The sequence below is a fragment of the Tamandua tetradactyla genome, chromosome 6 (assembly GCF_023851605.1).
Source record: "Tamandua tetradactyla isolate mTamTet1 chromosome 6, mTamTet1.pri, whole genome shotgun sequence".
Taxonomy (NCBI): domain Eukaryota; kingdom Metazoa; phylum Chordata; class Mammalia; order Pilosa; family Myrmecophagidae; genus Tamandua; species Tamandua tetradactyla.
In genome coordinates, this window is record NC_135332.1 from 17,830,941 (window position 1) to 17,855,831 (window position 24,891).

The following is a 24,891-nucleotide window of genomic DNA, read 5'->3' on the forward strand; positions in this document are numbered from 1 at the left end:
TCTCCAAATGTCTGTGACACATTTCATTTCTCTGTTCTCTATGTCAGCTCTACACTCTCTCTCTCCCTTGAGCTTTTTTTCCTTTTTTTTTTTTATTGTATAATATACATATATATAAAGTAAAGAAAGAAAAAAGCCATAGTTTTCAAAGCACTCCTCAACAATTACAGGAGTAATTATAGTTTGTCGTGGGCTACCATTCCATCCTCTCGGATTTTTCCTTCTAGCTGCTCAGAACACTGGAGGCTTAGAAGGATGTTTCCCCTCTATCCTGCAGCTGGGGATTGTGTCAGTTTCTTGCGGCTGCAAACTGGGAGGCTTAAAACTGCAGGAATTTGTTCTCTCCTGGTTCTGGAGGAACTCTGAAATCAGGTGTCCGCGGAGCTCCGCTCCCTCTGGGATCTGTAGGGAAGAATCCTTCTTTGCCTCTCCCAGCTTCCGGTGGAATTGCATGAATTATTTCTGCCAAGACCCTATTTCCAAGTAAGGTCACCTCCTGAGGTTCCGGGTGGACATGAATTTGGGGTGACGCTGTTCGCCCCCTTGCAGATGTGGAGCCCCCGAGCGTGCAGCCAGGCTCTGCCTACGGAAGCCGTGTCCCTGTCCTCGGGGACTGTCTGCTCGGTTGGGGGTTCAGGCCCGTCCACACCCGACCATGCCCCGAGGTGGGAGGGGGGCGCCCAGAAAAGTGGTCTGCGGTTGGAGAGCAGGAGGGGGTTCCTCCCGGATGGGTGGAGGCGGGCTGGGGTCCGATCCAAAGACTCCGCCAGCCTGGCAGGACCTCCGCTGGTCCTCGACAGAGGCCGCCCAGGCTCTGGGGTCCCTGGTGGGAGGTCTGCCCAAGCGTCCGAGCCCTCTCTGTCCCCGTAGCCTCTCCTCGGCCGCCCCCTTGCTGTACCCCCACCCGGCCTTCTGCACCAGGCAGGGTGGTCTGTCCCCACAGATTGCTGGGGAAGCAGCCTCCGTTTGGAACTTATTTTAGAGCCGAAAGGACATTCAGGTCGTCACGTTCTTTCCCTGGTCGGACCCATAGATTTCCGATGGGGCCAGTATCGCTCCCCCAAATTTCTCCCCCCAAAATGGGCTCTTGGGGGAGAAAAATCATAGATATGACAATGCAGATACAGTGTATGTGGTGTTAGCCTTCCTTAGGGGAGGGTGAGTAGGATAAATGATCCAAAAGAGGCCTCAGGGTGAAACAGCTGAGGGGCCCAGGGGCCCCCGTCCAGCACCCGCGGCCCCAGCTATGGCAGCTGGCGCATCACAGCCCCTTCCAGGCCTGGGCAGGGCCGTCTCCGTTTTAGAAGGCGCGTCCCAAGGCACAGCGAGGCCGAGTGCCCCTCCAGGGTCGAGTCCCTGTGGCTCCCGCCACCCCCCCCCACCCCTGTGCACCTCCCGGCGCCGCAGAGCTGTGAGAAGCGCTCCTGGTCCGCCCTGCCGGCTGCCAGGGCAAAGGGGCCATCCCAGGGCGCCTCCCGCCCCGTCCAGACCCGCAGGGGAGGTCAGGCCGTTTCCCATTAGGGCTTTTGTTTCTGCCAAAGTTGGCATATGGCACTAAAGAGTGCAAGAACGGTATGGATCGTGTGCGTGTGCGTGTGCTGTGTGTGTAGTGTGTATGTGTATGTGCAGTGTGTGCAGTGTGTGTGTGTGTGGTGTGTATGTGTATGTGCAGTGTGTGTGTGTGCAGTGTGTGGTGTGTGTATGTGTATGTGCAGTGTGTGTGCAGTGTGTGGTGTGTATGTGTATGTGCAGTGTGCGTGTGTGTGGTGTGTATGTGTATGTGCAGTGTGTGTGTGTGCAGTGTGTGTGTGTGCAGTGTGTGGTGTGTGTATGTGTATGTGCAGTGTGTGTGTGTGTGGTGTGTATGTGTATGTGCAGTGTGTGTGTGCAGTGTGTGGTGTGTGTATGTGTATGTGCAGTGTGTGGTGTGTGTATGTGTATGTGCAGTGTGTATGTGCAGTGTGCGTGTGTGGTGTGTGCGGTGTGTATGTGTGTGTGGTGTGTATGTGCAGTGTGCGTGTATGGTGTGTGTGTGGTGTATATGTGTATGTCCATTGTGTGTGTGTATGTGCAGTGTGGTGTGTGGTGTGTGCAGTTTGTGTGTGTGGTGTGTGATAGGTGTGGAGGGCGAGGTATTGGGACCTCCCTGCCGTCCTTCCGGCTGCCCCCCTCCCCGTGGGGCCCCCCTTCATGGAAGGCGGGGGTGGGGAGCGCAGCCTGAGAGCGCAGGGGACAGCTGAGCGGGCCACGCGGCCAGCAGCCCAGGGGAGGTGCGCGTGTGCAGCGGGGGGAAGCCGGGCTGGAAGCATCTTTTCGTGATTCCCGCGGGCGCAGCACTCCGTCCCCAGCAACTTGCAAAGGGATCGGCAGAGCTTAACGGGGCCTGCAGAGCCCGAGGAGGCGAGCACGAGGGACGCCGTGCCAGGGGCCAGGAGAGCAGGCGGCACCCTGGAGAAGGACGCCGTGTGTCCGCGGAGGGGGACCTTGCTCATACACGTCTTGCGATGAGGTAGATGCTGCGTATGATGTCTAATGAACTGCTCTGGGGGTTGAATGGTAATCAGCGTAAGGAAAGGAATTCTCCAAATCCGAGGCCCCATGTATATAACCTGCTCGTTCTCTGAAACTTTTATGTGACACCCGAGACTCAGAGTTAGAGCTCTGAAGCTTTGGAAGTCAGCATTACCCCAAATAGCAACTGTTTATTTTAAAAGTTGAAAAAGGAATCAGATTTCGTCTAGAGATATGAATGAAGCTGATCTGGACAGGCCTAAGGTAAATCAGAATAAAGGGTAAATATGACCCATATTTTCAAACTTCAACCTTTGTGCGAGATCAAAGGGAGAGATTTTTATTCGTAGCAAAATTTATATTATTGGTAGCACATTATCTAATTTAACTTGTATGGTCAGTTTACTGGAACACCATAAGTACATGGACTGTAGAATAGGGTATGAGATCCTGTTGGCTTGTACAGGGTACTGTGATGCCCTGATACATCCCAGAGTAATCTGAGCAGAGAATTAAAAAAGTATTTACAAAGTCCCCTTGGCAGACTGGAGAAAGAAGGAAATATTAAACTTCCCCATCTAGGGAATTCCAGATATTCTTACAAGCAGTGGCGAACAATCAATTCAGTAGGCTGAGCCCTTGATCTTGGGGTTCACCCCTATGAAACTTCTTCCTGCAAAGGATAGGCTAAGCCTACTGATAATTAGGCCTAAGAGTCACCCCCAGAGAACCTCTTTTGTTGCTCAGATGTGGCCTCTCTCTAAGCCACCTCGGCAGGTGAACTCACTGCCCTCCCCCTACATGGGACATGACTCCCAGGGGTGTAAATTTCCCTTGCAACATGGCACAGAAATCCTGGAATGAGGTGGGACGTGGCATTGAGGGATTGAGAAAGGCTTCTTGACCAAAAGAAGGAAGAAATGAGACACAATAAAGTCTCAGTGGCTGAGAGATTTCAGAGTCAGGAGGTTTTCCTTATGCATTTTATAAATATCCCATTTTAGTTTATGGTGTATTGGAGAGGCTGGAGGGAAGTACCTGCAGCTGTTGAGCTGTGTTCCAGTAGCCTCAACTCTTGAAGAAGACTGTATAACTTACATAGCTTTAACAGTGTAGCTGTGTGATTGTGAAAACCTTGTGTCAGATGCTCCTTTTATCCAGGGTATGGACAGATGAGTAATAAAAAATAATAATAAGGCTAAAAGATAAATAATAGGGGGAGACAAAGGGTGAAAATTGGATAGATTGAAAACTGTGGGTCAGTGAGAGAAGGGTTAAGGGGTATGGGATATATGAGTTCTTTTTTTTTTCTTTTTATTTCTTTTTCTGGAGTGATACAGATTGAAGAATACACAACAATGTGATGATGTTGTGAGCCGTTGATTGTATAATATGGTTGGACTGTATGTGTGTGGATATTTCTCAATAAAAATATATAGAAAAAAAAAAGAAAACCCCCGAGGCCCCGCTGGGCCGGTGGACACAGGGCTGTGAGGCTTATATAGCAACCTCGTTTGAAGTCCTGGGACGTGCATTTTTGGGAACCCACAGATAATTTACTGGAGTTTTCATAGTTGGTGAGTCCGCAGGATGCTTTGGGTGAGATTTATTTGGCTGGACACAGGCCTCCAGGCGGCTATAGAGGAAGTGCCTCAGGCGGCCGGCGGTGCCCCAAAAAAGGCCGCTGTGCCCCGGGTCCCTGCGGCCGTGCAGACGGGTCTCCACGAGGCCAAGCCTGGGACGGGCCCGCGCCCCGCCGCCAGCTCTGCGCCCCCCGTGGCTTTAGCCTGCCTGGTGCTTGGTGCCAGGGGGCCACGTGCGAGGGCCGGGACGCACGGAGATCCGCAGCGGGCGGGGGGTCACCTCTGGCTTCTCCCACTTAGGTCGCCCCCCGGGGTCGCCCTCATGGAGCGGATCCAGGCCATCGCCCAGAATGTCTCCGACATCGCGGTGAAGGTGGACCAGATCCTGCGCCACAGCCTGCTCCTGCGCAGCCGCGGTGGGTGCCGGGGGCTGGCCGGGGGGGCCGCTCCTGCGCAGCCGCGGTGGGTGCCGGGGGCTGTCCGGCGGGGGCCGCTCCTGCGCGGCCGGGGGGGTGTCGGGGGTGAGGCGGCCGCTCCTGCGCAGCCGCGGTGGGTGCTGGGGGCTGGCCGGGGGGGCCGCTCCTGCGCGGCCGGGGGGGTGTCGGGGGTGAGGCGGCCGCTCCTGGGGGGCGGCGTTGGGTGCCTGGGGGGGGACGGTGCCAGGGGGTAGTTTTGGGGGGGGGTGCTGCTCCTGCGCGGCCGTGGTGGGTGCCCAGGGGGAGAGGGGGCCGCCCCTGCACGGCCGGGGGGGAGGTGGGGGGGGGTGTCGGGGGATGCCGCTCCTACATGGCTGCGGTGGGTGTTGGGGGGGTGGGGGTCGCCCCTGCACAGCCGGGGGGTGTCCCGGAAGGAGGGGGAACTGACAGTTCCAAGAGTGGGGCCACCCAGGGAAGGACCCCCAGGCCTCCCCTCCCTTCCCTGTGTGGGGAGCACAGGCTGGGGCTGCAGGGCCTGTCTCTACTCCCCTTAGAGAAAGGCAGGGGGACGTTTGGTGGGCACCTGAGGGCTGCCTTTTGGGGAAGCGGTCCACAACCCAAAGCCAGCTGCTCGCTGCTCCTGAGCAGGTGGGGACAGGGCAGAGAGGATCCTGCCAGCCTGGTTTGGAAGGCGGGAGCGGCCCAGGCTGGGGCAGGTGGGCTGTGGGGCCCAGTGGGGAGGCCCTGCCCCTTCCCCAGACCCAGCTGCTCCTCACGCCTCCCTCCACTGCAGCCACGTCCTCTCAAGGGGTCTTCTCTCCCTCCAGTGTCTGAAGGCCGGCGGGACCAGTGTGAGGCACCCAATGACCCCAAGTTCCCTGACTGCGCAGGGAAGGTGGAGGTGAGGCTGGGCAGAGGGGCAGGGAGGGGTCGAGTGGAAGATACTGAGGAGAGCCGGAGCCTGTGGGGGCTGTGCCCCATCTGGCCAGATCCGCTCCTGGCAGGGATGTCCGACTGCCCCGGCCACTCCACCCAGCCCGGAACGCCAGCCCTGGTACTGGCCAGCAGAGCCAAACACCAGGGCAACAGCCCTTCTCCTCGGGGCCCTCGCCTGGCCCAGCAGCTCAGATCCTCCAGGATGCATCAGCCTTCAGGGCTTTTCATTACTTTCTTACAGAAAATGGGCCATGAAATACGAATGTGAACCCCACTGGCCCCATTCCCACAGGTTCAGGAAAGGAAGGGCCCCAGTCACCCTGTCCTCTGCTCTCCTGGCCCAGCCGGCGGCCTCGGTCCCTCTGGGCCCACCTTGGGCTGCTGCACTTGTCTGCACGGCAACTCTTCTTCCATGGTGGCGATGTGGGCGGCCCAGGGGGGACCTGGCCCCTGCTTCTCCTTGACCCTGTCTCCAGCTGAGTCCCCCTCCCAGGAACAAAGGAAGGGACAGATGGAAGCAGGGGAAGTGCCGCTGCCGTTTGACCTAGAACTTTACCCTCCTGAGTCCCGAACTGGCCGTACGCCTTGAGGTTTCCACTTGCTGAGCCCGGGGCCTGGGTCCTGCCTGCCTTCTCTGGAACCCTCAGTGGTCAGGGCCAAGGGCCAGGTCCTGGGGCCGGCTTCCTGGTTCAGCCTCTCTCTCTGCTTCCACACCTTGTTGTGTCTTTAGGGTGAGCCCCAGAGACCCTGTCTTGGGGATCCCCAGGTCTCCAGGGCCCTGCATGCAGGGGGAGCTAGCTGAGGGTGGGGCTGGTGCTGGCCACTGGCCCAGGCCTGCCCATCTCTGCAGTGGATGCGAGCCCGCTGGACCTCGGACCCCTGCTATGCCTTCTTCGGGGTGGACGGCACCGAGTGTTCCTTTCTCATCTACCTCAGTGAGGTTGAGTGGTTCTGTCCCCCGCTGCCCTGGAGGAACCGGACGGTCGCCCAGACTGCCCCCAAGCCCCTCCCCAAAGTCCAGGTAGGCCCGGAGGGCAGGCGGACCGGACCGGTGGGGGCTGGAGGGCGGGGCAGCTGGGCATCCTCAGGGTTGGTGGGAGGAGTCCTCAGGCCTGGGCAGGGTGGGGGTGCCGGCCTGGCAGCGCCCGCCCCGCCCTCTGAGCGCTGCTGCAAGGCTGGTCCTTCCAAGGGGCAGGCTGGGGCCAGGTGCAGTGATCAGAGTAGCTGCCATCCTGTGTGCTGGACGCTCTGTACTCGCGTCTCCCAGTGTCCTCGGGTGACCTCATTTAACGACAAGGCCGAGGTTTCACGTGGAGTTCCCTTGCTCCCGGCCTCCAGCTGCTCTGGGTCCGCTGAGCTCAGCCTCCCGCCCCGCCGTGCACCCTGGCTGACCTCCGCTGCAGCCCCTGCAGACCAGCGAGAGTCCCCGGGGATTGTCGGGACCGGCCAGCGCCCCAGAGGGCTGAGGATAGGGGCTTAAGGGGCTGCCTGGACCATGAACTTGGCTGGGGCTTGACTGTTGGCAGTAAGAGCAGACACCCACCCCCCCGCTGCCCGCTGCCTCCTGGGGTGGGTGCTGCGAGGCCAGCCGGCCCCTGTCCCCCGCTCAGTGGTGGGTGGGGGAGGGCTCAGAGCCCTAAGGCGCTGGCCTCCCTCCAGGCAGCCTTTCGGAGCAGCTTGTCCCCGCTGCTGGAGCTGATGGGCAGCGGGAAGGAGTCGCTGACCTTCATGAAGAAACGGGCCAAGCGGCTGACCACGCAGTGGGCCCTGGCCGCCCAGCGCCTGGAGCGGAAGCTGGGGGGCGTCCAGAGGGACCAGAAGCAGGTACTGTTGTCGTCGTTGTGACTTCGGGGGACTGAGCCCCCCCAGCTTGGACCCCGAGTTCAGGAGCCCTGGCCTCCCCGGGCACGGGATGGGCGCCCGGCAGAGTTTAATTGGATGTATTTAAATTGGGGCCAGATGGGGAGCTGGGGAAGCCGGGGTCAGCAGAGATGAGTGTGGCCCGTTCCCGGGCGGGGGGCAGCGCAGCGAGCCCCCAAGTGCCCCGCATTCCGAGTCCGTCTGGGTCTGGCCCAGCGGAAGCATCGCAGCAGGGGCCGGAATGTGGGAAGATACGCAGCCCGCTTTGGGCGGTCAGTGGCGCATCCATTCATGCAGGAGCCCTGCGACTGTCTCCTCGCCCTGCCAGCTCCCTGCAGGTCCTTCCTGTCCCACGCAACGATCTCAAGCCTGAATCCCCCCCCGACTCCTGGAGCCAAGGCCCCGGAGCATGGGCGGGGCTGTGTCCCCCCCGGGGCCCTGTGCCCCACCCCGAGCCCCCGCCGGCCCCCGCTGACCCCTGTGTCCCCCGGCCCAGATCCTCGTCCACATCGGCTTCCTGACCGAGGAGTCTGGGGACGCATTCAGCCCGCGCGTGCTGAAGGGCGGGCCCCTGGGGGAGATGGTGCAGTGGGCGGACATCCTGGCTGCCCTCTATGTCCTGGGGCACGGCCTGCACGTCACGGTGTCCCTGAAGGAGCTGCAGAGGTGAGTGCGCGGCCGGCTGGCCCCCCCACCCCCCAAGGGCTGGCGCCCCCAGCAGGGCCCTGGACCCACACCCCCCTGCGGGCCTTGTGTGTGGCACCCCACCCAAGCTCCCTAAGCCAGCCTCCCACCCTCTCCTCCTCACGGACACCTCCTTCTCGTCCGCGGGGCACCGAGGCAACGCATCTGCAACGTGCTGTTCAGACAAGGTCCCGTCTCCGTCTCTGGGCCCGGGGAGAGGGCAGTGTGTGACTGCCTGGTCTGGGCTTGTGGGGCTGAGCGTGCCCTGCAGACGGGGCTCCCTCTGCCTGCCTTCCTGGCGGGCTGCAGCAGCCTCGAACTGACCTCCCTCCTGGCCGGTGCTGGGGGCTGGTGACCAGTGAGACCTGGAGGGTGGTGGGTGGGCAAGGGGTGCCAGTCCCTTCCCCCCATGCTGGGCTTTCCAGGCCCCTCTGATGCTGCTGTGGGGTGGACGAGGTGCTCAGAGGCCCCCCTGGGTGCTTTTGGGGAGGATGGGGGCCACCGAAGTACAGGAGTATGTATCTGTGTGTGGTGGTGGGGTAACGTTTTTATTATTTCTTTTTTGGAGTGCTGTATGGTGGGGGTCACATTTCATTTTTTCCCATGTGGCTATCCCGTTATTGCAGCACCATTTGTTGAATTTTTGGGGTGGGGGGCGGGGAGTGCAGGGGCCGGGAACTGAACCCGGGTCTCCCGCATGGCAGGAGAGAATTCTACCACTGAGCTATCCTCGCAGCCCCCTATTTTATTAGTATTTATTAGATGATATTAAAAATATATGTACCATGTTATGAAGCAAAAACTGGAATGATTGTCCCTGATTCCACCATCCAGTAATTATGAGAGTATAGACCGGACTCTTGCACCTTCCCTGCCCGTCCCTCTGCTTCCCATCCCCTGGAAACCCTAACTCTGTACCCTGAGTTTTACATTTGTCATTCCTCAGCTTTTTTTAAACTGCTTTTTCCCACATTCTTGTATCCATAAACAATATACGGTTACGTTTGCTTTGGTTTTGACCTTTATAAACATGGCCTTCTCCTGTCTGTGGTCTTTCGTGACTTGATTTTTTTCGTTCGATATTCTGTTTCAAACATCCATCCGTGCTGTTGCATGCAGCTGTATTTCGTTCATTTCCACTGCTATATAATGTTCTTTTGTGGGAATATGCCACAATTACCCCTTATTTTCTCCTGTCTTTACAAATGATTTTGAGCAACGACTAGACATTCTTGAACAGGTCACCTGGTATATGTGTGTAAAATCTTCTCTTGGGTATAGACTTAGGTGTGCAATGGTTTCCTTCAGGTGTGTGAAAATTCAGCTCTGTATAAGACAATGCCAGATTGTTTTCTGAAGGAATCACACCAAACCACATCCCCATCCGTGTGTGTGCTCAGGGGACCACACGCTCACCTACACTTAAGCAGATCAGACCACTTCACTGGAAGTGTAAAACATCATATTTTGTTGTGGTCCAAGCTTGCATTTCCCTGATAACTAATAAGGCTGAACATCCTGCCCTGTGTTTTATTTGCCATTCTTTTTTATTTATGAAATACCCATTTGCATCGTTTTCCCATCTTTTTGCCGGATTGTTTATCTTTTCCTTATTGATTTGTAAAAAGTTCTTTATATATTGTGGGTGTAAATCCTTTGGGAGTTATATGTGTCAAAAATATTGTCTCCTAGTTCGTGGCTGGTCTTTTCAGTTTCTTGATGGTGTTTTTGATGAACAGAAATCCTTAATTTTAACATAATCAAAGTTTTCAATCTTCTTCTTTTTGGTCAGGGAGTTTGTGCTTGGTGGCTATCTAGTCCTCCTTTTCCTTGGCATTTTGATGAGATTGTTCCGACTTATCTCAGGGTTTGACAAAGGAAATCCCCAGATTTGTTTGCATGTGGATCTACTCTTTTTCATCAGCTGATTAACGTAGTCTTAGCTGGTTTTCAAACTGAAATGTGATTCAGCTCCTGGGCCCACCCCCATTTCAGTGGCTGCTGGCTCTAGATGTCTCTTTCTGACCTGCATCTCCCGATGTGTCTGTAGCGCATGAGAGTTGGAGAGAGGAGGCTGTGGACGGGGGCAGAGCCGCTGACCATCCTTGGTCACAAGACCTGGGGGCATTGGGTTTGGACAGCCTCTGGCCTCCGAGGCCTTCCCTGCAGCCCAGAGCCTGCAACTGGCTCAGGCTGGAGCCTCTGAGGCCCACAACAGCTGTGGCGTGAGCACTGGAGGAGCCTGTGCCTGCGCTAAGAGGTGAGGCCGCTAAGGGACCCAGTGTCTTGAAGGTTTTCGTCCTTGTGAGCCACTCCAGGTCCTGCCGCTTGCACCACTGGGGTCTTTCTTGAGTTGGTTAACTTGTCTTCAGGAGCCCCAGCGAAGGTAGAAAAGCTCCTCCAGCCCCTCCAGAGAGGAACAGAACGGGGACGTGTCTACTTTAAAGGGAGCAAGGGGACAGGAGCTGATGAGGGGGCCCTATGCGCGAGGAGCATAGGGAAGCCCTGTCCCGGGTGGGGAGCAGCGGATTCTGCAGGAGGGTGTGGCTGCTTGGGCCTCCTGCCTCTACCTCCCCCAGGTGGGGGCTGGTGGTGCGCAGAACGGGCTGTGCGTGGGAGCTGTCCCCGAGTGCTGGTGCTGAACTCGCAGCCGAGTCCCAGTGCTGGGAGGAGGGGCTGGAGCGCCCCTCGCTCTGGCCCTCACCCCGTTGGCATTTTGTTGTTAGGTCCAGCCATTCGCCTTGTACAGGACACTCCCCCGGCCCCGCCCCAGAACGGAGGTTTGCCTGCTCGCCGTGCTGTGCCTGCCCTGCTGCCTCTGAATAGGGAGGCTCGGAGATGCTTCAGCAGTATTTGCAGAGGCAGCTAAACTGCAAATAATAAAAAAAAGGCAATCTTCTCTGGTCCAAAGGCCTCCTACAGGAAGAGCTGGCCTTCAGATGGGGGTGGGGACAAAGAGAAGGGAGGAAAGGGACCTAGAATTTGGGGGGGTTGAAGAGGCCTCGAGGATCCGGGGATGGTGCAGCTGGGGGCTGAAGGCAGCAGAAGGCCTGGACTTCCCCAGGCAGACCCCGAGGGCAGTGAGGGACCAGCCACCCTTGTCCCCGGGTCACCAGAGACCCTAAGATACAGTGAAAAGAATCCTGGGCTTGGGGGCTCTCTGGGGCCCCACATCCCAGGGTTTGCCACAGCCCAAAGTCCCTTCAAGAGTGTGAATTGTCCTTTTATTGGTGTTATCGACAACTCGCCCCACTTAAGGTTGTCAGACAAGATTCATCTAGGTTCCCCTCTTCTGACCGTGCGTCCCCTGCACTCAGAGAGGTGAGCACTTCCCTCCTGCCCAGTTCCCTTGAGGTATGGGAGGGTTCTCCTCTTCATTCATGACGGGCCAGCACGACATTTAAAGAATCATTCTCCCCAGGGAGGAGTAGGTATTGGAAACACCTCCTCAAGAGGGGGGAATTTTTTTAAAATTTATTTATTAATTTAAAAAAATTTAACAAATGAAATATAACATTAACATAGATCATCAGTAATTCACAATATCGTCATTTAGTTGCATATTCATCATTTCTTAGAACATTTGCATCCATTCAGAAAAAGAAATAAAGCGAAAACAGAAAAAAAAAAAGATTATACCTACCATACCCGTTACCCCTCGCTTTCACTGATCTCTAGCATTTCAAACTAAATTTATTTTAACATTTGTTTTTGCCCCTATTATTTATTTTTATTCCATATGTTCTACTCATTTGTTGACAAGGTAGATAAAAGGAGCATCAGACACAAGGTTTTCACAATCACACAGTCACATTGTGAAAGCTATATCATTATTCAGTCATCCTCAAGTAACATGGCTACTGGAACACAGCTCTACATTTTCAGGCAGTTCCCTCCAGCCTCTCCATTACATCTTGAATAACAAGGTGATATCTACTCAATGCATAAGAATAACCTCCAGGATAACCTCTCGACTCTGTTTGGAATCTCTCAGCCATTGACACTTTGTCTCATTTCATTCTTCCCCCTTTTGGTCGAGAAGGTTTTCTCAATCCCTTGATGCCGAGTCTCAGCTCATTCTAGGATTTCTGTCCCACGTTGCCAGGAAGATCCACACCCCTGGGAGTCACGTCCCACGTAGACAGGGGGAGGGTGGTGAGTTTTCTTGTTGTGTTGGCTGGAGAGAGAGGCCACATCTGAGCAACAAAAGAGGTTCTCTTGGGGGTGACTCTTAGGCCTAAATTTTAAGTAGATTTGACCTATCCTTTGTGGGGTTAAGTTTCATATGAACAAACCCCAAGACTGGGGGCTCAGCCTATAGCTTTGGTTGTCCACACTGCTTGTGAGAATATCACGAATTCAACTTGGGGAAGTTGAATTTCTCCCCGTTCTCAAGAGGGAGGAATTTAGCCCGGTTGTTCCGCTGCCTGGCCTCTGCCCGTCCCTCCTCTGTCTCGACCTTCTCCCCGAGTCCCTAACTGTCACTCCTCAGGCCTGCCCTGGGGTCTGGACGCTGCCATCACCCCTTCCAGGGTCAGCACAGTAAAGGTGGGGGTCAGTGTGCTGGGAGGTCTGGCCAGCAGTGCCTCGCCGGGAGCTGCAGATGCTCCCCAGCTGCCATCAGTTTCACTGCACACACCCACATGCACGCACATGCACATGCTCAGCAGTCAGGCACACATACATGCACACCACTGTGCAACACCACCACCACACACACATGCACACACAAGGACATGAGTGCATGTGCACATCTCTGTTCACACCTGTGAACACACATGCACACACACACACACAAATCCATACTCACCCCCACACAGCACACACACTCATGCACACACCCATACACACACACACACACAGAAGCGGTGCCTTCCTGCCACGGCCTCGTGCCCTGCCAGGCTCCAGTAGATTTGAAATCCCCGGAAGCAAAGATTCCAGGGAGAGGTCTCGCCCACACCTCTGATTTGTAGTTCATCGAATGGACGGACCCAGGGCTTGCCCAGGCCTCTCTGGCCCGTGGTCCCTGTAGGCTGTACGTATGAGTGAGCAATCGTGAAGTGTGTAAACAACTCAGCTGCCCCCGGGAATACCCTTAGGAAGGTGCTTTCCAAATCCATGACCGGATGCAATTTTGAAGCAACTGAAAGAATAAAAGGAAAACATAAACAAAACCACTTTCCCCAGGAGACGTAACACAGTTATGTCTACAAAATTAGCCACACGTGCTGTGGCCATGGTGGGGGTTCTTAGCCCTGGCTGCCGCAGGTCAGGTTCCCAGCCTTAGCAGCTTACCACGGTTTGGCTCTGCTCTTGGGGCTCTGGCTGCATTCATCTGGGACCCAAGCATCAGGCCTGGGGAGCTCCTGAGGTGATGCTAATGAGAGGTGAAAAGTGAGGCTTGTGCCTTTCCTACACACCTCCCCGAGGTCTGGGTTTGGGGTGGCTGGGGATTGAGTGGGGCCCTGCAGAGTTGCAGAAAGCCGTGCCTGACTAGGCTCAGACGAGCTGTCCTGTGTCTCCAGCAGAGCTCCTGGGGGTGGGATTACAGCTGGGCCAGGGGCTAAGGGCCCTCTGCTTGGCATGAAGCTTCATGGAAAGAGGGTGAGGATTTCTCCTGAGCCCTCATTTGCGTGCTCAGAAGCACCGAGGATACACTTGGTGGCAGGTTGCAGGTTGCAGGTGTGGGGGCTGAGAATTGAGATGGGGGCCAAGAGGAGTAAGGGGTCAGGGCAAGGAGGCACCCCTGGGTGGCGCAGGCAGTGTGGCCTTGCGTGCTTCCTCTAGGGTACCTGGTGGGAATCTGCTGAGCTGGAGTATATTTTGGGCTGCTCCTTTCTTAGGTGCACTTTTCTCCCCTCTTCTTTTATAAAGTCGAGGGGAGGGGTGACAGGTGTGAGGCCAGGAGACCTAAATATGGCTTGCCATGGTAACCGCTTCCTCCTGGAAGGGACATCATTAAACACACATGTGGCACTGCCTTGGAGCCTGGAGGAGGAGTTAGACCCATCGGGGGTCTCCCCCTACCCCGCCCCGCAGCCTTGCGCACCGTTACCCAGGAGCAGAACAAGGCTAATTCGGAAATAGGTCAACAGGATGTGAAGGTAATCCAAATCCTGAGAGGCACGGCTCGGCTTCTGCAATAGAAACATCTCCCTTGGCTGGTAGAATGACCTGGATGGGGAAGGCAGCAGGACAGAGGCGCTGCTTGTGCATTTGTCGAAGTTCATTCACAGATGTTCGCGGCAGATGTCGTAGCCATCGATTAAGCTACAAGGCTGGACGGACGAGCAGGCTTGTCTCTGCTCCTCGTGTTTTGGTGTTTTCATTAACCGACTCACTGGAGTGCTGTTTGGGCGATGCATGGAATTCACATCTGGTTTTGCTGCTGCAGGATGTTTCTGGGGCGAGAGAGGTGGGGTGCAGGAAGACAATGCTCTGTGATGGGGTTCTGAGAAGGTGCTGTCAGCCACTCCCCACCCGCACCCTGCGTGCATGATGGGAAGGAGCCGCACAGCTCGAGCCCCTGTTGGCCACACCCTGAGACATCCCTGTGAGTGCCAGGTCCCTAGTGGGTGTTTTAAAGTTCAGCCTTTTCCTTTCTGCTTGCCTATAATTGGCTGTGCTCATCAATTTTATTTGCATAATTTCAAGCATCATTAATAGTACATGACATGTGGAAAAATTACTGAGCTCTTCCTCCATCCATGAGTGAAATTGGGTTTAGTAGAAAATTAGTTGACTTAACTGGCAAATGATGAATACTCGAAAGGCAAGTGCTTAAATAAAGAGGACTAGGTGGGAAAATTCTTGGCCGTCAAAAATCCGGCCAGAATGAAAATCAGGCTTCCAGTCTGGAGATGTTTGTTCAAGGGGAATACGAGGGCCAGTCCCCAGAGAATGACAGAGGCAGGGACCACGTCTCCTTCATCTTGCTTAGCCCCAGCTCAGCGAAGCTGCGCCCAGGTGAACCCGGAAGGAGCCAGCTGCACAGCTTCTTCGGGTTTGAACCTGGAGATCTGGCGATGGTCAGCTCAGAGCAGCCTGCACCAACTCAAACTGGACCCAGCTGCTTCAATCCATTACCCTGGACTACTTAGGATCGACTCGCACGAACCAGCTTAGACCAGCCACTGGACTGGGAGTCTGCTCTTCTCTGAGAAGGGGAGAAAAGCACAGGGTTTGGGGGGGCACAAGGAGAAGAGCTTGAATTTGAGTCCAGACATGTTGAGTTTGAGGCACCCACATGGAGACGTAGAGGAGGCCGTTGGGTGACGGGTCCTGGGCTCAGGGGTGGGGTGGTGTTGGATGTTGGCAGTTGACAGTAATTGATAGAAAAATAGGCTTAAGAACAAAGCCTTTTGGAGGAAGAGGTTCAGGCAATGACTATTCAGGAGCGGGCTGTGAGGTTAGAGGAAAACCAGGCGTGGAGTCATGGGTACCAGTGGAGGATATGCTTCTATGTGGCCAGCGATGTCACCTCCACATGAAAAGTTAATTAAGATGGGGACTGAAAAAATGTCCCAAGAATTTGGCCACACGGAAGTCAGTGTTGACCCTAGATGGAGTTGTGAGGATGCAAAACCAGAGATATGGAGTTGTGAGGATGCAAAAACCAAAGATATCGTGGGTTGTACAGTGGGACCCACTGGAGGGGAAATAGTGACAGTGAGTGTTGGTGCTTCTTTAAGAAGTTTGGCTGTGAGAGGGGAGGAGAGGGGAAGTGGGCAGCTGGGGGAGTAGACTGTAGGCAGGTGTGCTTGTTTGGTATACAGGATGGGAGGTTTTAAGCATGTTTAAGTGCTGGTGTAGGGACAAAGGAAGCAGGGCAGGGGAGGTTGACGATGCAGGAGAGAGCGTCACTGATGAAGGGGGTCCTGTGAGGCCCCAGGAAGAGGGGGGGGATATGAGAGGGCAAATGAGGCAGTATGTTTGGGAGCAGGAGATGGGACACTCGCATCGATGGTTTCTGTATCATCTGTGGCGTGGGAGGGGAGAGCATCTGCTGGAAGTGAGCAGGGAGGTGGAGGGGGCGGAAGATGTGAGGAGAGTGGACAAGCCTGCGATACAGCCCACGGGCTTCAGCCGCGTCTGCAATGTGTTATTCCTTAAAAGAAAAAAAAAAAAGATTTGAACCAAATATGGCAAAATGGTTAAGATCTAATGAGGTTGAGAAGTGGGAGCTCAAGCGCAAGTGTTCATTATATCCTTATATTATTTTCTGGCCACTTGAAATATTTTATAATATATAGGTTAGAAGAAGGAAAGATGCATTTGGCATCTGTTTGACTCTTGGTAAGCAATGGCTCTTTCCCTTCCCGCCTGTTCAACAAGTAGACACAAGAGACAAATAATGTATACTAAAACTCTGTCTGCTTTCCCTTCTTTTTCCTTCTCCTCCCTTGGAGTACAAGGAGGCTCATTACTCCCCTGCCTAACGTGGACCTTGGGTAGAGATGCCAGGGCTTTGGAGCTGTAGGGAATGTGCTGGTCCCACCCACTCCCTCCCTTGCTGAGTGGTAGCACGCGTGTGCCACCCATGCCAGTGGAAAAGGTCATGGCTGGACACCTCACCCGAGCTGGCCTGTCAGACCCTTTCCCCCTGGAATTTGGAACTGGAAGCCTGAAGGCCTAGATCACTGGAAGAAGATAGAGAAGAAGCAGGCTTAGGCGAGGGCTACGCGACAGTCATGTCCAGCACAGCCAAGGCCCAGAGGTCATGGACCTCTGCTCTCCTGAAGGCCAGGGACTGTCCTGGTCCCTGCCTCCCACCCTCCTCAGAACCCAAGAGAAACATGTCCTTGTAAGAACCGCTCCTCACTGCTTGATCTAGAGTGAGTGGGATTTTGTTTCTTAGAAATGAAAGTCACCAACCAAAGTCTTCACATTGGCCAATGGCCAAGACTTAGGTGGGGGGTGGGGTCAGAGCTGCTGTGTCACCTTTTCCAGCTCTGACTGCTTGACTTTGGGGCTGTAGGGTTGAAAAGAACCTTCCAAGGAAGAGACCTTCAAACAGGGTCATGGGTGCTCCTGAGGGGTCCATGCAAACGAGTGGAGTGGGGAGAACCCGGGTGGGGCTGTCAGGTGAGAAACAGGAGAAGGCTTGGCTTCTGCGTGCTCTTGAGGGAACTTAAGGGGGAAGAATCAGTACGCTTTCAAATCTCAGGGGCAGCAGGTTCTTGTAAAGGGAGGTGGGGACCCATTGTTCTCCAAGGACAGAGCAAGAGAAGACGCTGTCGGCTGGAGGGGCCGACAGTGGACAGTCAGGCAAACTTCCTGGATGATCGGTCCCTGAGGTGGAAGGTGCCACCTGCAGTAATGGCAGAATCTGCCATAGCAGGGGTCAGAGCTGGTCTGAGGCTTTTCCACCTGGTGAAGTTGTCACGGAAACTTGGGATGGGACAAATCGCCCCTTGCACTCCTTCCAGCTTGTCCTCGAGTCCTAAAGGGGCTTTGGTGAAAGGAAGGCTTTCTCCTGGGAGTCAGGTGCTCTCTCCGCAGGCCCTCGGAATGCGCCTGGGGGCCCTCACTGCTCGGATCCAGCACAGCAGGGCTGTGTCTTTCCATCTAACCCCAACTCCCCACAGGGTTGTCCTGTTGGGGCCGGAAGCGGAGGCTTTCCCAGCGCTGTGGCCTCCCGGGGCCCTGGTCACGTGGGCTCTCAGCAGCGGTTCGTGAATTGGGTAGGACAGCAAGAGCCCCGGCACCTGACGATACCCGTGGAATTACACCAGACCCCGACGCCCAGGCCCCACCCGCCGCTGGGGCCTGACTGTGGGTGTCAGGGTTTTTAAAATAGCTTCCTTGAGATACAGTTGGCATATTGTACGGCCCACCCCTTTGGAGCACGGAGTTCAGTGGTGTCAGGGTATTCGCCGAATTTACAGCTGTTGTCACCACTGTCAACTTTAGAACATTTTCATCACCAATTTACTTTCTGTCCCTCTAAAGTTCCCTGTTTTGGAATTTCATATGAATGGAATGATGTGCCATATGAACTTTAAATTTTTTTTATTGTGAAATATAACATAGATACAGAAAAGTGATAAATTTCAAAGTATAGTTTAACAAGTAGATATAGAGCAAATTTCAAAGCCTGCTATGGGTTACAGTTCCACCATTTTAGGTACTTCCTTCTAGCTGGTCTAAGACACTAGAGACTAACAAGAAAGTGATCCAGTAGTCACCATCACTGGTTAACTCCTATCTTCGCTGTTACATCTCCTCCCAAAGGAGAGGCAGGATTGTGACATGTGGCCTTTTGTGTCTGACTGGCTTCACTTAGCACCATCTTTTCAAGGTTCATCCATGCTGTGACACCAGGCCTTTACTCTTCTCATGACCAAATACTTGCCCCTTGTGTGGCTGCACCGCATCCTGCTTTCCCCTCATCCTCTGATGGACATGCACATTCTGTCCTGGCTATTGGAGGCTGCACAGCTCCTGGTGGGTCTACCTGCAGCCGCCAGGCTGGGAAGCCCTGTTCCCGTGAATCTAAAGCGCGGTTTGAATCAGAGCAGCCTTTATCTGTGCTCAGCTTTTGCAGGCATCTGTCTGCAAGGAAGAAGTCCAGACCACGAGAAAGGGTTGCCTCCCAGTCCTCCCACCCCACCCCACCCCAGCAGCGGCCACGGCTGGGGAGCAGGGGAACCTACTCTGAGGTTTTGTCCAGCTCTCCCGGGACCGGCAGCCCTAGATCTAGCTTAGCAGGAAGGAACCCTGGAGAAGGAAGTGTCAGCTTTGGAAAGCATCCCAAAGTAGGCCACCCGGTGGGGAAAATACAGCTTCCTCAGTTTTCCTTTTGCAACCCTCTGACCCAAGCTTTGTTTTGGCTTTGGCTAAAGAGTGGCTGGAATCTGTTCCAATCTTCTTTGGGACTCTCCTCTCCTCTGCCCCACAGACTCCGTGGGGGCCTGGGCATTCTGCCACAGCCGTGGCCCCTGACCCTCAGAGGGCAGTGGGGTGTGGGCTGGCCATGCATGAGAACATCTGCCTTTTGAGGAGGTGGGGGGCCGGGCAGCTCCCAGCACAGAGATGCCGTGAAGCCTTGTCCATCCTAAGCAAGGAAAAGAAAACACTACAGGAAGGTATAATTCCTTCCTGATTCGTGCTCAGGCCCCAAGATTCCTAAATATGCTCATTAGGTGCCCAGCTAAATCTCTGGGTTTCTCTTCTGGGTGTGCCCTTGTGCTCTGGGGATGAGAGAGTGCAGAGAGAAGGGGCAGGGTCCAAAATTCTCAGGAGACGGATCTCCAGCCCCCGGGAGGCAGGAAATGTCTTGAGCCAAACCAGGCAGAAGGAGCTAAATCTGGGGAGGCTGGCCTCGTGCATGCACCTCAGCACCTGCAAGCCAAAAGTCTTTGCACTTTGCGGGAATTCTTTTAAATTAGGTCCTTCCCACACAGAGAAAAGGAGACAGGGAGAGCGAAGTTTGTTCCCGAATCTGCACACTGCCTAGAGAGATTATTTGCAGCCGCAGACCAAAGGCATAGGGAGAAAGAAACCCAGAGAACTTTTTAACCTAGCAGGGACCACAGAGACTCATCTGAGCCCCACGATACAGATGTGGAGGCAGGGAACCAAAGCCACCAGCGTCCTGTGTGTGGCCTCATGGTGGAGCCCCGTGGAGGGCTGTTTTCCATGGCACTGGAGCTCAGCATTTTGATTCCCAGCTGTGGGTGTTTCTCTCTTTGGTGTCAGTTATTTTCTTCTCTCCCCACTCCTCCTATCTGCCCATCTTAGCCTTTGGTCTTTCAGCAAAGACCGGCTCAGCCCGTCCTTCCATGGGTGCTCGCTGAGCCCCGTGTTGTAGCCAGCTGGGAGTTCTGGGCAGGCGAGGGACACTGCTGGGCGGGGGCGGGGGAGACAGGACATGGCCTTGTGGGGCTGGGCACAGGCTGTCACCTTCCAAGGTGACGTTCTGAGCTGGATGGGGGCTCCCCGAGCTTCCCCTGGACCCTCCCCTGAGCTGAAGGCCCAAAGGGAAAGGGGGAACTTGCAGGGGAGACAGGAACAGGGCTGAGCAGTGAGCCGGGGTGGTGGCGTGGGACGGCCGAGCCTCCCTGGGCACTTTCGGCCAAGGGGTGTCAGGAGACAACGGGTTTCCATTTCGGCCCCGGCTCCGACCAGCCACTCTGTGAGATTGCCCATAAAAGCGAATGTAAATTACACATGATAAAACTGTAAACTGCTGGCCACGTAGCCAACTCTCTCCGCCCCCCCCCCCCCCGCCACCCTTCTACGCAGCACTTCTCTTCGGGGGAGTCACCTGAAAAGGAGAGTCCTTGTTTTCTCGGGCTCCAGGGGGCCATGCGGCTTCCCAGTAGCTCCTTCAGGAAAGGGGGAGCTGCCGGCAGCTTTCCCCGACATCTTTCTGTCGTAGCCTTGCCACGCAGCGAGCGTGACTGTCGTTGGAGGGATTCCTCCTTGGGCAGTGTGCTCAGGGGACAGCGGGCTTAAGGCCTGGCGCCATGCCGGGGAGCGCCGGGAGCTCTTCCCCTACTGGCTTGCATTGTTTCAAGGTGCCGATCCCTGGGCCCCTGACCTGGATGCATGCAGGGTTACAGGATGAACCCTGGACCCGTCCAGTGCAGGTGTACGGGGGGGAAGAGGTGGCTGCCGCGTGGCCCAGTGGCCTTGCTGCTTCCCTGTTTGTGCCGGGTGAAGTGGGGGCTGCTGTGTGTGGTGTCCAGCCCCAGAAGCGAAACCTGCCCCCACCCCCGGGTATGCTGAGGGAAGAAGATGAAGGTAGGGCTTGCATCTGGCCCTCGGCTCGATGTCACCTGTGCGGGGCTGCTACCAGGACCCCTGCCCAGCCCCAGCACCGCCCGCCCCTCCCAGCTGCAAGCTCGAGTCAGGTCTCCACCTCGCTGGCATGCGCCAGGCACCCGGCACCTCCGTAAACGTTTGCTAAAGGGAATTCACGTGGAGATGGGTGGGGAGGGTCCATCTCAGGAGGGGCTGCCTGAGCCCAATCTCCCCCCATCGCTTCTTAGACCCCGAACCCCCATAGCCACGGCCAAGCCCAGGGCTTGTGCCATCAGCATGCACTGAGTGAGCTGGGGATGTCTTGGTCAGCCCTAGGCGGGGCGGTGGGGGGGGGAGGGCGGGAGGAGGAGGCTGTGGGGTTGGTCTAAGCGGGGACCCCTGGAGGGAGGTGCTGGTGACTGTTCCCATGGAAGGGGACTGTGGGGGGCGGGGGGCTCTGAGCATGGGGCTTCTTAGAGGAGGCCCCGAGGCTGCGGCCATCGGAGGCCAGGGCACCTGTCCATGCAGTGGTTCCCCTGCGGGCCCAGCTGTGCCCCCTCCCCCTGCGGCAGTCCTGGCTGAGGTGACAATCTGTAGGCACATGACCCTGCCGGTGGGGGCTCCGAGCATGTGGGGTGGGCATCACCAGGGACCCCTGGGGCTGGGGGCAAAGGTCCTGCTACTACCGGGAGGTCCCAGCGGCTGCTTGTCTGTGCCTGCTGGGTTTGCTCACCCCCAGTAGTGTACCCCTTTGTCAACTGTGGGCTGGTGCCCGCCTCTGCCCGAGGGGGCTCCACCCCCTCAGCAAGGCCATGTGGCCAGCAGGCTGGGGCTGACAGTGGCCAGTGGCTGTGGATGTGTCGTCTCATTAAACCTGCACTCCAAGCCACTGCAGGGGGGAGCCATTATCCCATTCCATCCTGTTATCCCCGTTAAGGGATAGGCTGTGTAGTGGGAGGAGGGCAGTGAGGACTGGGCCCCTGGGGTTTCCCCACTCCCACCCCTGCTGCCGGCTGCCCGGTGCGGGCCCTGCGGACACGGAGGCCTCCAAGAGCCCGCTGCCCCGGCCAGTGCTGGGTGCAAGGCGCCCGGTCAGCACGTACCTTATTGTCTTCTCGGGCGTGGCCGTTTGGGACCCTTGGCTCCAGCGTGCACCGAGCCGCACTGAGAACCACGGCTGGCGTGGGTGGCACTTGGTGAAAATTCGGAAAAGGTGTCCCCTCCGGGCAGACGCATCCCATGGGGAGCTGTTTATGGGGTTCACAGGGCACCTCTCCTCCTGCAGAAGAACCTTGTGCAGTGTGCGACCTGCGCACCTGTGCCTGGGGGGCCGGTCACTTCCTTCCCAACCTTCGCAGTGACCCCCTCCCCATGCCAGGCTGTGGGTAGTCTCAGGGGCCCCCTGGAGTCCCAGGGCTGGCTGGGATAGCTTCTGGCCGCCCCTGGGTCCCTCTTGGGGCTCAGACTCTGAAGGGCTCCTCTCTCAGTAACTTAGGGGTGCCGCCAGGCCGGGGGAACTGCCCGCTCACCGTGCCCCTGACCTTCGACCTCATCTACACCGACTACCACGGCCTGCAGCAGATGCGCCAGCACATGGGCCTGTCCTTCAGGAAGTACCGGTGAGGGGACCAGGGCCCCGTGTGCCCTGCCTGCCTGCGCCCAACCCTCCACGCCTGCTCCCACGTCCTGGCTGCCCTCGTGGTTGGGGAGCCTCAGTGTCCTTCTGGGGAGCCACTGCCCCCCCACACTCTGTCCTCCCTCCGCCGTCCACCCCCACTTTCCTTCCCAGGCTGGCTCTGCTGCCTGGCTACCCGGGGTGGCAGCCAATAATCCGCAGCCAGTCACTGCACTGTCTCTGGGGCCCGGGGCGCAGGGGCCGTGGCGGGGCCCAGGGACGCAGGGAGGGTGGAGGGGAAGGGCCAGCCCAGCCTCCCTCCACCCCAGCACCCCCTCCTCCCCAGCACCCCCTCCACCCCAGCAGCCCCCTCCACCCCAGCAACCCCCCTCCACCCCAGTACCCCACCTGCACCCCAGCACCCCACCTCCACCACAGCAGTCCCCCTCCACCCCAGCACCAACCTCTACCCCAGCCCCTCCCTCCACCCCACCCACCTCCCTCCATCCGCAGGACAGCTCAGGCCACTGCTCCCAGCTCTGCAGCCTGGGGTACAGGGTTCAATTTAGCCCAGAGAGCCCGGCTATTTATTATGTTTGCTCCAGTCCCACTGACTTTATTAGAAAAAAAAAGGTGACAGGCCGTGATATTGGTTTTATTATTAATGCATGTTCTCTGCGCCGGCTCTGCCCTCCCCCTTGGCACCCCTGCCCCTTCTCTCGGGGACTAATGCCAGCCTCAGCACTCTGCGGACAATTCTGGGTCATCGGGAAGGAGTGGGGGTGTTGGTGCAGGCGGCCGAGGTTAGCGGTTCCCTTCAGACCCGCACTCCCCGGGCAGGGGCAAGGGCGGAGGGGGGGGGGTCTGTGGCCCTCCGGGTCCCCTAAGAGCGGCTTCCCCGTCCAGCTGGCCCCATCGTTGGCCGACCCTCCAGGAGGAGCCTTCCCTGAGATTTGATTGTGAAGACCCCGCCGCTGAGAAGCCGGGGGTGGGGGGTGGCGGGCAGCAGAGGAAGGGGCGGGGCGAGGGGGGATCACAGACCCGGGAGGTGCCACCCTAATGGCCCGCCCTCTCCCTCTGGTTCCCCGGGTCCTGCCTTAGGCATCTCTGCGCCTGTGAGCGCGGCGCGTCCCGGGGTGTCCGTCCAGGGCAGGGCCGTGGGCTCCAGCCCCCCCCCCCCGCCCCCGCACACCGTCCGGCGGCCGTGGGGCAGCGGGGAGGGACCCCCCACTCCCCGCAGCGCCTCCACGGGGCGGCCCCGGGCGCGGTCATGGCTGATGGGGCCGGGGACGCCGGGGGTGGCGGGTCACTGCGCCCAGGGCGGGGGGTGGGGGGTAGTGCAGGGAGGCCGCTGACCCTGCTCCCGGCCGGGTGGCGCAGGTGCCGGATCCGGGTCATCGACACCTTCGGGACGGAGCCCGCCTACAACCACGAGGAGTACGCCACGCTGCACGGCTTCCGCACCAGCTGGGGCTACTGGAACCTGCACCCCAAGCAGTTCATGACCATGTTCCGTGAGTGCCGCGGGCTGCGGGGCGCCGGGGGGGGGGGGGCGCGAAGGCGCCTCCCTGCTCGGGCCGGCGTCGGGGTGCAGATGTCAGTGTCCGGCCAGACACACCCAAGCAGCCCCCTTCCCTGGGGAAGAGCACACCCCTTTCTGCAAATGTGTGGCCCCGCGAGGGCGCCCTAGCAGGAGGCAGGGGGGCAGCCCCGGCCAGGGGGTCTTCCAGCCTGGCTGGGGAGAAGCCAGGCAGCCCACCAAGGCCAAGGGGTGTGGCCTCGGAGGTCAGCTGTGCACACAATTCCAGAACCAAGCGGACTTCCAGAAGGAGAATTCCGGAGGGCAGTGAGGGGGTGGGAGAGGCAGGCTTCAAAGCGTAGAGAGCAGGTGTAGTAAAGATGGATGTAGAAAGAACTGGAATATTCTGAAACTACAGGAGCCCAGTTTGGCTCTGATGTTGGACATAAGAGGAGCTAAGGCTGTGATCCGGGCCTGGGACCCCTGGTGGAAATCCTTGGATGATGGGTTTAAGGCAAGGAATGTGATCAGAGCTGAGCTTCAGCTATTTTTTATGAGACTCTAAAACATGGGCACCCCCTGACCTGCCCTCTTAAATGCAGAATATCCTGAAACTACTGCGATCTCTTGATGACCGAGGGTCCGTGCAGTGTCGCTCTGACGTGCGGACTGCCTTGAGGGTGGCAGGGGGGACAGACTCCTGCAGATCAGGGCGTCCCTTCGCTGAGTGGCCCCATTTCAGGTCTGCTCTTGAGTGCAGCTCTTTTCCTCCTTGTGGGGAGGCTCTCAGCTGCCAGATCTGATTATTGTCACACGTCTGCCTCCAGCGGCATCTTGCCCATCTTATTTGTGTCTGCGAAGGCTCTGGGCCGCAAAGCCAGATAAGCACCCTTGTTAGGGCAGTGTCTGAATTAAGAGCAGGACGGGGTCTGGGCAAGGTCCTGTGGGACCAGCTCATAAGTAAGTTGTGAGATCTCTGTTTAGCCTGTCAAATTTGTGGCATCTCTTATGGGCATCTAG

At 57.1% G+C, this 24,891-nt stretch overlaps 1 protein-coding gene across 1 annotated transcript in view; it reads left to right on the forward strand.

Moving 5' to 3' along the window:
- Positions 1-24,891, forward strand: part of MGAT5B (alpha-1,6-mannosylglycoprotein 6-beta-N-acetylglucosaminyltransferase B) — a 79,771-nt gene that overhangs the window by 30,489 nt on the left and 24,391 nt on the right. The window contains exons 5-11 of the mRNA XM_077163255.1: positions 4,395-4,510; positions 5,338-5,411; positions 6,297-6,467; positions 7,106-7,270; positions 7,803-7,972; positions 22,225-22,356; positions 23,733-23,866. Coding sequence (XP_077019370.1) covers positions 4,395-4,510; positions 5,338-5,411; positions 6,297-6,467; positions 7,106-7,270; positions 7,803-7,972; positions 22,225-22,356; positions 23,733-23,866 — 962 coding nt within the window. The remainder of the gene's footprint in view (positions 1-4,394; positions 4,511-5,337; positions 5,412-6,296; positions 6,468-7,105; positions 7,271-7,802; positions 7,973-22,224; positions 22,357-23,732; positions 23,867-24,891) is intronic.